This window comes from Pomacea canaliculata, linkage group LG10 (assembly GCF_003073045.1).
Source record: "Pomacea canaliculata isolate SZHN2017 linkage group LG10, ASM307304v1, whole genome shotgun sequence".
Classification (NCBI taxonomy): Eukaryota; Metazoa; Mollusca; class Gastropoda; order Architaenioglossa; family Ampullariidae; genus Pomacea; species Pomacea canaliculata.
The window spans coordinates 4,055,324-4,068,226 of record NC_037599.1 but is presented as its reverse complement, the minus strand read 5'-3'; the positions used below and the strand labels follow the sequence as shown (position 1 = coordinate 4,068,226).

At 34.6% G+C, this 12,903-nt stretch overlaps 1 protein-coding gene across 1 annotated transcript; it reads right to left on the bottom strand.

Moving 5' to 3' along the window:
• Positions 1 to 1,731: 1,731 nt before the first annotated feature.
• On the bottom strand, positions 1,732 to 12,699 carry LOC112573907 (probable protein phosphatase 2C 11). Its single transcript, XM_025254609.1, has 10 exons — positions 12,483 to 12,699; positions 11,293 to 11,368; positions 10,690 to 10,884; positions 9,819 to 10,501; positions 8,700 to 8,851; positions 7,384 to 7,477; positions 6,571 to 6,805; positions 6,155 to 6,284; positions 5,177 to 5,270; positions 1,732 to 4,793 (listed from the first exon to the last, which is right to left on the bottom strand). Exons 1-10 carry the CDS (start codon positions 12,591 to 12,593, stop codon positions 4,551 to 4,553), a joined length of 2,013 nt encoding a protein of 670 aa, XP_025110394.1. The 5' UTR covers positions 12,594 to 12,699; the 3' UTR covers positions 1,732 to 4,550.
• Positions 12,700 to 12,903: the final 204 nt, after the last annotated feature.

Below are 12,903 nucleotides of genomic sequence, written 5' to 3'. Positions count from 1 at the left end.
TGCGATGTTGTTTCGTTGTGCGTTAAGTAGTTGACGTTGTGCGTGTTTTTTTTAAATAAAACAATTTTATAGCAATGTTTTATAAAATCCTAGTCGTTCACTGAAACCACGAAATTGTATTACTGAAATGGACACCCCGCCTCTGTGACGAATGCAAAACGAAAACAAACGTTCTATCTTGCTACATGATGATATGTCGATTTGTAATGCTCATTGCGCACAAAAAACAAAAGAAGAAAAAATAAAGTGAACAAGTATATAAAACACCAAGAAAGTAAAAAATAGAGACAGAAGTGCTTCTTGGTTGTTTAAGACTGTTTTGAAAGAAACAGATGGGTCTTCAGCCTTTTTCGAAATGTGGTTGCTACACCGGTGGCTTCATTGCCAAGAACGCCACCGTGAGACTAGATAGTAGATTATGACTGAACACCTATCCATTACAGTCAGTGATGCCCAACCTTTTTCGGCCTGCGGGCCATATCCATTTCGGACAGCCCGTGTCGCGGGCCATATCCATTTCGGACAGCCGTGTCGCGGGCCACTTCACCGCAAAAATACAAAAAGGAAAAAAAAATAGAGCAGATACCATTTTTTATTAGAAACAAGTTGCTCTTACCATTAATTATGTAGTAATTAGTGGGATATTTGAAGTTGTTTTCCCGAAACCAACTTCTGAATGTCCGGCCTCATCGTAGAGACGCCAATTAGTCGGAGCACTGAATCGAAATGTTCGTCCATCAAAAAAAGATTGGGAAACGCCCCTATACGTGGGGATAAACACTTCTTCCTATTTTTTTTTTCTTCGTTTTTTAAGCTCTTCTTTTATTACTAACATGCCGATTTCCTGCACTGTGGGCAGAAGTTTCGCGGGCCGGATATGGCCCACGGGCCGTAGGTTGTGCATCCCTGCATTACACTATATATATTGCTTTTCTCAAGCATATCAAGTGCTTTATTTTGTTAACTTTATTTAGAGTTTTTACTCTTGTTGTCCAGCATTAAAAGTCCCAATATAATAAAAAAAAAATTGCAAGCATTTCGGTTATACAGGTTTTTTTAATTACTTAGGTACATGACGCCATATTAAGGTGACCAGACGTCCCGCATTAGGCGGGACAGTCCCGCTTTTGACCTCGTGTCCCGCCTGCTCATCGGGCGGAACGCCTAATGTCCCGCTTTCTGGCTTTCTGGCAAGTCTATCAAATGTCCCGATTGTCTTTAAAAATCACCTTTTTTGGCGTTCTTTGACGGTGACGACACCATCATCGGCACGTGTCCCGCTTTCGCCCCGGAAATGTCTGGTCACCTTACGCCATATTAAGACAACATAAGCCTGTGATGTTTAATTGTAATTTTGTTGTGAAATGGTTAATAGGGGAGAAAATTTCAAACCGAAATGTAAAAACAGAGGGACTCAACGTAGCTATATTAAGATGTAATTTCATTCTATAAAATGTTGCTTAAAACCTTAGTCTAATGGCTATTTATGTCATACATCTTGCTTTGCACTGTCCCTTCATCCAGAGAAATAACAAGGGGAGAAAATTTTATCAAAAACTGTTTTCACTTTTAGTACTGTATATCTTTTAATTCAACAGATTTCAGTTTTTGAAGAGTCTGAGCTCATAAATAAAAAGGATTTTTGAAGATCTTTTTTCCCCTGTGTCACCCACAATTATCTTTGAATCACACATGCCCACACAAAATCTGCACACACATCAATAACTGGCCTTTTTTGTTGCAGTTCTTTTTTATAGCTCCAAGTTTTCATGTTCTTGTAAACAGGGCATGCAGAAGCCATCAAAGTATATCTTATAATGTAAATGTCTTTACACAAAAATCATAGTTCATTCACATCGTTAAACAAACGATTTGTCACTATGCACAACAGAGAAGCCCTCCAGACTTCTGACTTTTGCATTTTTGTTAATCTTCACATTTGGGTGCTGCTCATTCCCACGGGTGAAGAGGCCTTCATTTGAATGGAGAACTAAATCGGAGAAATGTCTGTGCCTCACAGAGGTAATAATAATGCTGATTTTTTTCAGAGTTTAGTTAACAGCAATAAGACATTCCATTATTAAAAATATACATATAACTCAATACCCCATCCCAAAAATACTTACAAAAGCACATCAGATCAATCAAAGCCCTTTTAGAAAAAAAGTGATTTTCTATTTCTACTTAAACTATTTGAGTGCTGACTAACAGCTCCATCTTTGTATGTTTGCCTTTTTCACAATACAAAGGAAGGTCAAACAAAATCAGCACATTTTCTGCATCCAATCCAGCAATACACTTAGAAATTTATAACTTTTAAATATCAAAGGCCATCACATAACATTACAAGATTACAGTACTAACGGCTGCTACACAATTCAAGAAATCCACATCAATTATCTGTTCTCAAAGCTTGCACACATAACTGCCATAACCAAAATATACCTTTGTGAAGCAGATAATTCCGTATGTGCGTTTCTCACCATTTAATGACATTATGGCCTTCTCTCAAGTCTAAAGTTCAAAGAGAAGCCAATGTTTAATGACAATTCAGTCAAGAACCAAATTTCAAACACAAAAGGGTCCTGGAAATTAAATCAGATTCTTAGTTTATAATCTAATGAAAAGAGAACCAATCTTGTTCGACTCTTATGGGCATGTTTCCACAGAGACTGAACATGCAAAATACTTTAAACATGCTCTAAGCAGGTGGACGAGCCGAGCCCTAGAAAAAAAAGACAAGGAAAAAAAAAACCCCATCTACCTTTGCGCTTGAGCATTTGAAAATTACTATTCCAGAAAAATCAGGAAACGGTACCAATTAAACAGTAATATTTTGTTCCAGAAAAACTCCAAAATATGTTTACCCTGTCTACTATTACCACCAAAGAATTTTTTTTTTTTCCTGCTTGCAGAACATTCTGTTTCAGTCTAAATTCATGCAATTATGACATATCCTTTCATAAACATGAGATTGGGCACCAGCGCTTGCATTCTGCAGATAAAAAGGCTTCAAAAACAATTACTAAGGAAAAGAAACAGAACATGAATGAAAGGCTCATAGAATTGAGAAAGCTTTTTATATGTTAATGCCTCAAAGTACAAGGGATTAATGAAACAACTGATGCCACTATGAAGCCATTGGTGAAGCTGAGGTAGCAGTTTTTTTCCCCTTCATGACATTATTGCTGGTCATTCCACTGTGTACAAGGCATCAATTGTGAAGCATCTCAGCACCTCCAGCATAAAACAAGAACAAAACTGTTAAAAAAAAAAAAGGCTAACCTATGAAACACGAAATTTAGCCCAAACTTTCCACAGTGCAATTATCAAGTTTGTCACTAATTTTTTTTTCCCTTTTCATCTTTTTTTAAAAAGTAAAGGACACCCAGACAACACAAAATTTAGACTCACTGAAGGCCACAACCAATGCAAAAGCATTATCGCTTTACAGTTTAGATTGTGGCTTGCTCACCTGCAGAGTAATGCTCTTCTCCTCAGTTGACTAAACTGTAAAGAGTAATGCATGCTAATGAGGCACTGCCACAACAGCAAGCCTACTTTTTATCACTGCAAGAGATCAGGTTTTGACCTCTTTTGAAGGTGCAGGTGATAACTGCAACATTTAAAGGCATGTATATTGTAAATGAGAAATTATGTGATCAGATTTGGTGGAATAATGCATAATGTGATAAACCAGTCATTTGAAATTCATTTTGGACTGGGGACAACCTCTAAAAAGTTTTAATACAAGATTGTTCTGTGGGGGGAAAAAGTAGCTAAAAATATCTATTTACAAAAATGCTACTATTCTGTTTGTTCATTATTCTTGGAAACTCGCTAAATGGACAAACTGATTTTGCATCCTATATGCCGACGTGTGATCTGCACAGTTAAAGGCATAGCACAATCATGCTTTATCATCCTCAGTATAAACTTTTCTTGTCTTTGAGTGATTTACATGCACATTCCAATTTTTTGAGACAGACACACAATCAAGTGGTGTGAAATTGATATCTTACCAAGGATCATATTCTTTACTAATGTAAGCATCATTTTAAAAGTTTTTCAAATGTATCAATGATTTTGATCATATAAGAAAATATGAATGTGATCTATTCTGAGCCAGTACCAACAGTTTATGCTTTGTGTAGTACTCGCAATACTTTTATTATGTTGCAGCTGTATTGATGTGACCATAAAAAAAATTGATATTTTTAAAGATCCACTTTATTTTTTAAAAAAAGGGGTAATATTTCAGTTTCATCTTCAAAGAAACACAAAATATAAAGGTTTCATCTCACATTCCCATTTCTGCTGTACCACATATCCTGCTTTTGAAGAGGTGTGTTATCAATCTTGCTTTAAGTAGGATAGAGACAGTTACAGCTTTTTTGTAAACAATTATTAAAGAAATTAAAAAGTAAAAACCTTGGCTAAACAACTGTACATGTTACTTTCAAAAAGAGATCTTCAAACCATAATTCCTTTCTGTGCCTAAAAATGGCTCACAAGCACAAACTTATTTCTCGTAATTAAAAAGAAAATGATTATTCAGTATTATCATCTTCACAGATTTTTAAGGAATCACCTTGGTTCTCTTCACATTCATCTACACGTGGTCTCTTTTCAACATTTTCAACAACATTCTCCAAGTCCCCTACACAACGTTTACTTGGAGGTACGCAATCACCAACTGACTCTGAATTGTTAAAAGTAATGATGATGCAGGTCATATTGTCACAGCCAGTTCCATCCCCACAAGTGTTAGGTGCTAAACAGTGGTCAAACATCTGTTTTCAAAAAAACAAAAGGAAGGAGATAAATACCATTCCAACTCAAAAATAATGTGCAACTGCATTAAAACAAAATATAACCACATATAAACAACACAAAATCTGCCAGGATCACACTGCAAGGTTTGAGAAATGCATTTAAGACTAACAAAAGATATAAAAGTGGTTCTCTTGCCACAATATATATATATGTCAGATGTCTGTGTGAAACAGATCTGATGGCATAAGAAAGACATCACGATTTAATTTTAGCTATAAAGACAACAAGAGTTGTCAATCAATAAAATGACATGGTAGGAAAGAAAAAAAAAAGAACAACATGTAGACATTACTAAAAACTCATTTAAAACATGAACACAACTCTGGAACTCAGCAAATACCTCTTCACAAATGAGGGATAGCTTTTTCCTTTTCACTGGATCCTTCAGCCGCTCAGCTACAAAATCAACTACATCCTGACTTGACATATAATTCCTGCAATTCAAAAATGAAAAATCTGCATTGATGCTAGAATAAGATATATTCATTATCAAGATAAACCTTACAATTTGATAATAAAAAAAAACGATTTTGTGCAAAGAGATTTTCCTAATTTTGTTTTCTCCTTTTGCACAGGATCACAATAGTTGTACAGAGGATAAAGATGGCTACATGCCTTTTATTATTCCCAGTAAAGGATATGCAATGAAAAGAAAAGATCAATCTCAATGCAACAGTGTTTAAATCAATTTATTAAAAGGTGTTTAATGTCCATATCTAAGGGAAAAAACTCTACAAAACAAAACACAGGCAATAGAAAGAGATCAAAGAATTAGAATAGAAATATTGTCAAAATGTAAAGTGGAAACTATGTCTATTAGATCTATCAATGTTCTAACAAGACTTTATAGATTAAAGTTTTGTTCACTTTGACTGCTTGTAGCTATCAAACATGTAAGATTTTGGAACAAAATGGTGTACCGAAATATTACAATTATGTAAGTAATATTGCACTCTAAAAGGTCTTAAACAGCTGCTTATCAGAGGCATCTTCTATAAATCACCAATTACTCTTTGCAAAATAAGTCAACACTGGCGTTTGCTTTCTGTTCAGACTGTGTGTACCATTTACAATCTTTATATTGCTTTCTTAATTCTGAGGAACTAAAAAGAATTTTAGTTACAAGATTACCACATAATATATAAAAACACACATACAAATACAAAACAACATTTTGAGTAATTTCAATGTTGAAATAATGTGTAGAGACCAGAATTAATGGAATAATTCTTTTTTCAAAGCTTCTTAGTTGTTTACACACTACAAATGTGACCAAAAGTGTATGTGATGTTTCTCTGTTTGTAAACTAGCTCCTTACCATATTCCATCACAAGCCAGCACCATAAACTCATCATCAGGTTCCAATGTTAGAGTCTGTATATCTGGAAAGGCTGTTATCATCTGTTCTTGTGGAGGCAAACCTTCTTTCCGTTTGTAAAAATGATCTCCTGTAAATTAATGTACTGACATACTTCAGGATACTTTTTCAAACTGTAACAAGAATAAATGTGATTTCAGAATGTACTGAACATGTTTTTGGAGTGAACTGGACAGGAAATCAGAGAATGGTCAAGCATCATCTCTTGCTGTTTCCAACTCACACCTTTAGCAATGATCTTGCAGTATTTGCTACAGCTTCAATTGAGAACTGATATTAATTGCCCTACAGCGGGAAGTATCAGGAATCTGTATTTTCATATCTGTGCATAATAGAACATTATTTTGTTCCCTTACCAATGGCTCTTGAGAGATTCAAGCCTCCATTGACACGACCATCAGCTGTGACCTTGCCACCAGCCTTTTCAATCCGTAAACGCTCACATTCATCTTCTGGCTTGTGATCAAAAGAAAGTTCAGCAGCCTTTCCTTTGCGAGAAATCACACACCTAGAATCTCCAGCATTTGCAACAACAATCTGACTTTTGCGCATCAGAGCAACACATGCTGTGCAGCCACTGTCTGATCCTGGCTGAAACAAAAGACTATGCACCATTATTTACAAACTCTAGTCTTGCAGCAGGAAAATAGTTATCTTCTATTAACTATTAATCCCCTACAGAAAAATTCTTACTTGCTTTAAATTCAGTCACAAATCAACAAATGTAAGCATCCAAAGAAAATTGTATCTCAGTTGTAGAAAGCAGCACATAAATTTAAATATAAAGAATTCTTGTTGATGTAGTAGTTATATAAAAGTGCATAATATATACAATGTAAATATTCAAAATTCTCTTAAATAAGAATTTTAAGAATGTTTAAAACATTTTATGATAAATGATTTTATGATTAAAAAAAATGATATAATATTAAGGATATGACTGCCATTACTGCATGTACATGCAGAGTGCAAAAAATAAGAGTCTCTGAGAACTGTATACTTGCTACTGATATTTACTATATGTTAAATAATATAATGTCATAAGCCATTAATTCTTTGTATCCCAAGGAGATGCTTTTTAAATATCATGTAAAGTATCGTATCATACATTTTAAAAGCTATTTCTGTAAATGGATGAACTAATGACAAATGCACATATGTTAGCCCACCTCTTCATTAGACATATCCATAATAGGCTCATCACCTTCTCCTACTTCCTCTTCTTCATCTTCCTCCTCTTCATCATCATCTTCTTCGTCATCACTGCACAGAACATTGTACAGAATAGCACTCACAAACATAACACATTTTAGTTTATATTAAATTTGAAGTTTTCTGCATGTAATGAGGTGGTGTAAATGAGAAATCAAATTTAGCATACCGACCCTTTTTAAAACTCTTGCACCTTCTTTTGTTCTTATTCTGACTTTATGTGACTGGCTGTCTTAAAGAATTTTCTTATTGCTGGGAAAAGGGTAGTGGAGTAGAAGGGGATCTAAGCAAAGCTTCTTTTTCTTTCATTTGCCTGCTTTTCAAAGCTGATAAGCTTATCAAGTGCCTGTCCTAGTAACTATGTTTTCCTGAAACTCTAAGGTGTGAAGTACACAATATAAAGTTATGAGTTTAAAGTTTCTTTCGATTTTGGCTTTCAAGAATGCAACTCAACCAACCCTCAAGAGTTATACAAACTCATATGAAGCAAGCTGATAAGCCAAGTCATACTGGTTTTACATTTTGTAACTGTTATTGGAGTGTTCAAACCAAAGGAAGGAAAACTAATGCCTATTTTCTGCAACAGAAACTGTACATAAAGTGTGAAAATATTTCAAATCCTGAATAATAACTCAAGCTCGCATATTTATTATATGGTGCTGTTTACCAAACTGGTCCTTCTTATCTGACTTGGCTCATTGGTATATCATGGCAAATACACTAAAATATTATGCAGATAACTCGATGCTTTTCCTCACATCAATGCTAGATCCTTTAGGAAGTCTTTTTTTTTTTTTTTTTAAATAACACTGACTTAAGGAAAGCACTATCAGTAAGACTCATAAACACTCTGACTACTGAGTTCCTTTTGTTAAGCCCTTCCAGAAAGTCTTTGATCGGGATTTTCCCTGAAAACCTTATTACATTGATATGTACACACGTGTGTGAATGGACATACACATGCATTCATATACAGTATACATATACAACATATGTTTTTTGATTGTGTAGGCTATTAGTACACTTGTCACATTCTTAAGGCTTGTATGTTGTGCAGGCATGAAATGTACCTGTTATCATGTTTTTGAATGCTGTTTAGTCATATTCTTGGTTTCTTGTCAATTTTAGCAATGAATATGTCTAATGAAACTCTGCTATATAAATTTACTGTATTGTTATAATAAATGTTTCAAGCCTTTATGTTCTCACCATCATTAAATTTATTAAAAATCTGTAATGAAAGTCTGCTATAGAAATAATGTGCATTGTATACCTGTCCTCCTGCCACTCATCTTCTTCATCATCATCACTTTCATCATCCATATCTATATCTTCTTCCTTTAAACTGATTTTATTGCCACTTCTACAGGGCTCATGCCCACTTTGACCAGACCCAGAAGGACCTGGTTCTTCATCTTCTTCAAACTGAAATGAAAATATTACAAAAATAAAATTTATAAATAAATTCTATTTTTTAATAATTACCTGATAACATGACTGACCATAAGAGTTTACTACCAATTTAAATATCAGCCACTGAGTTCGTTCTTTCTTTAAGAACCCACTCAAAAGAGAGGTAAAATGTCCCTGACCCCCACTCCACAGTACTCAACTAGCATAGGCTTAAAATGCCTCCTCTGTTACTTGATGGCCAGTTCTATTCTAGAGCTTGGCATCAAGGTACTGGTCATGTCATTTGGTAAATATTGAAAAGAATTTACTTCCAATTTTTTTTTTCTTCAACTTTACCCCATGACATGACCACAGGACCACATGTCTGAAAACTTGACAATGGCAAACACTTGTATATGTTTCACTGTTCCTAGTAGCTTTCCTTCTAGCTCCACTCCTTTCACCAATGATCAACTGTAACCTTTTCCAATTTTATTATTTTTAGTATTGTTTAATTTAAAACATAAAGACAAACATAAGTTCTGCCTGTGTTCACTGAAACACACACATGCACATGGTGCAAATATTGTTTAATACTTGCAGTAATAGCAGTAATATTTAAAGCATTATTATTCAGATTCAAATGGTACTTAGCAGATGTTGCCTTCAGAGCTTGGTCTGTTAGCTTGGTTTCTAATAATAGTGTACACAAGATCCAAATAAAAGCATAATCATTTAAAAATCTATCCAAAATTTCCTTGCAACAAATAAGCAGTTAAAATGTCTAAGGAAACTAATAATAATAATAAATCTGGTCAGTGAGACACAGATCTAGCTCAACTGAATAAACGTTGTGTCAAGATTGTGTCAATTCCCCAATTCTTACCAACTTTTAATAATCTCTCTCAAATACATAGAACATATTAAAATAAAATTCAAAACATGTCTTGTGAGAAGCCACATCTAGAATTTTTGTATTTAAGTTATAACAATTATTTACCTTTACTGAAGATCCTGACGATTCACCTAATGAACCACACGAAGACTTAGTTATTGACTCTTCTGCTGCCATAGAAGAACTACCACTTGCTGCATCTAATGCACTACTAGACACTACTGCAGAAGAGGTCTCAACAGAAGAAGTGCCAGAGGAAGAGACAGAGTCACCACTTGCTTCAAGAGATTTACTGTTTGTGCCACCATTTGACAACTCTGCTGTTTCTGCAAAGTTTTTGGTGTCTGAAGAATTGTCTATAACACCATCTGCATCTGAAGAAATTTTACTGTCTGAGGAAGAAACACAATCCACACTATTTTCTACAAAATTGTCTGCAGCTGCCTGGAAAGTATTCTGGAGTTCTTTCTCTTTGTTAAGATTGTTTTCATTTTCTGCATGTCCATTAATAAGACTGTCACTGAAATCAAGCGAACTTGAGCCTTCACCTAAAGCAGAACTTGAGCAACTCGAACCCGCACAAGCTTCATCATCGCCAGCGGTTCTCTTAGCTCTTTCTTCTTGTCCCTGCTTTGCTCGCACTTGTGGACTCTGGAACACATCTTTCTTCCGTAAACTTTTGGTGGCACCAACAGAAGATGTCTGATATTTTGCTAAGATCTGATCCAATGGTAAGTCTGCTTCTGCTCGCAACGCATCAGCTTCTCCCCTTCCAACTGGATCATCATCTGTGCACAACATATTACAACTATGTGCTTAAGAATCCAAACTAAAATGACTTGAAATTAAATACAAAAATAATATGCTTAGACCACTGCCACTATTTCCTATGTTATTGAAGAATTTCTCTGAATGCAAGATCCTTTAGATTCATCATGTCACTATTTATTAATATATTTACACAGGTTAAACATACCATCCTCTTCATCCTCATCTTCATCTTCTCCAGCTAATTCCTTCAGTTCTTTGATGACATTCTCCTTAATAAGTATACTGTCAAACTCTAGAAAAGCATCAATCAATCCTTGTCCGAGATTATTAGCCATGTAGCTCTCAGTTTCTTTGATGTACTTCGGTAAGTGCATTGCACAATACTGTGCTACTTCCGCTCCTGCATAAAAGAAAAACACCTGTCTGCATTTTTTAGCCTGACAGTAAGATACAACCATCTAAATTTTAGTCTAAATATGGCAAGCTAAGTTAATAAGATAACGAGTTCTACATGCTAGTAAATATCAGCAAACTACATAAATTGAGAGCTCTGACAAAACTTCCAAAAAACTTCAGTCTAATAACAAAAATAGGAAACAAGTCATTTGTTTATAAATCATCTAGCAGCATCCACATTAAGAGTAAGACCACATTTTATATTATAAGCACAGATTTGACTGTTACCAATCTGCAGCATCCATTATGAGTTAAGCCTATAGCTTAATGCAGACCTTTTTAACTTAAAAGTTAAATAAACAATTATGAAACCATTGGGAACATTCTTTAAAATTAAAATATCAAAACCCACCTCCATGACCATCATATACAGCAAAAAGTGATGTGCCGGTTTCCTCATCAAAATCAGGCAAACAGTTGTGTGCATCCTACAAATTATACAAATGAAATCTTTTAAACAATTTGTTTTGTACATGCACTGAGAACCAGATATATTTAGTATATTTATATGCTTGGGTGGAGGTTCTCTTGCATTTATGTCTGTCGGTCACTGAATGGATGGCAAAAGATGCTTTATTGTTACTAACATGTAAGTTTAGACACAATATTACAGGAAATCAAATAAGAAAAAACTCTTTGCAAAAATGTTCACTTCATTAAAACTTAGTCAGTGAGTTATCAAGGGAAAAGTAGGAAGTCAATGAAGAACGCTTTTTGCCATGGTCTACAGAAGCAGCATTTGACAACACATGGCATCACTGCATAAGGGCCCCATACCTTTCAAATATCTGACCAGTAAAATACCTTGGGAAAGTCATAAGGACATAGAATTAATGATCATACATGTAGTCATTTTCATACAAATTACAAGACATTGTTTATCAATAGATTTCTAAAAGAAGTCATCTGATCAGCTGATGTTAAATGTCTTAATTTGGAATAAACTAGAAATGAGGCAGCATGAGGAAGAGAAATAAATGGAGAAAGGAGAAAAAAAAAATGCTCAAAAAATTCAGGAATTTAAACCTACTTCAGTATACCTTAATTGAATATGCATGAGGTAAGAAACTACTTTTTATAATACGTTTTTATTCAATTATATAAATGCATTTTATCTGATTCATATTGACTGGTATGTTGGGTTTTTTTTTATTTATGGTAATGTGAAATATGATTCATCCTTTGAAACTCGTTTGATGTTTTCTTGAATGTCCTGTGTTGTATAATAATCCTTTTATATCCTTCTGAATAGTGAAAATTCTGACAAGTATATGACTCAAATCACCACGACTAACATAATTTGATCATGTCACTGGGTGCAGCAGACCATTGATATTGATGAACTGTAGACCTCAGACTTAAAGTTAGACGTTGCACACATAACACTCAAAAAGTCAAGTTTCTATACATACTCAGACCTGTGAAATCATACATATTTTTAAAATCTAGAACTACAAGCAGCAGTCGGTTTATATCTATAATAAGCTCGTTAAAACACAAGTACAAAACAAATATCTGCGTAGAGAAAATGGCTGCTTTTACCTCTTGACTTATCCGCCATCCTTGCATAGAAGAAGCACCATAGGTATACCCTTCACAAGTTTGATCACATGAGATCTTGTCGGTAACAGGAGACGAAAGGTAAGCACCCATGACAATAGTTTTCACTTAATCTGCGACGACAAAGAGCAGCTAAAATATTAAAAAAACATAAACATTACAGCACGTGTGTATGTCCCTTTCGCGGGTTGCATACCGATCACGTGATACCAAATCAGCACTTGAGGACTTTACTATTTACTAACAGTAAACATGTCTTTTTTATTTTCAAACATATTTCTTTACATACCACTTTATTTATGTTTGTTTTTGACAATACATTTGTGTAAAACTATATATACTACTTACACAATGAATTATTGACCACTCAAATTTCGCCATCTTCTGTAGCTCTCTTTAGCAG

Excerpts from the sequence above, each read along its gene's own strand:
- LOC112573907 (XM_025254609.1), bottom strand. The coding sequence starts at position 12,593 with ATGGGTGCTTACCTTTCGTCTCCTGTTACCGACAAGATCTCATGTGAT. Across the intron at positions 11,369-12,482 it reads GATGGCGGATAAGTCAAGAG|GATGCACACAACTGTTTGCC; the intron begins GTAAAAGCAGCC and ends TATAATTTGTAG. Across the intron at positions 10,885-11,292 it reads TGTATATGATGGTCATGGAG|GAGCGGAAGTAGCACAGTAT; the intron begins GTGGGTTTTGAT and ends TCTTTTATGCAG.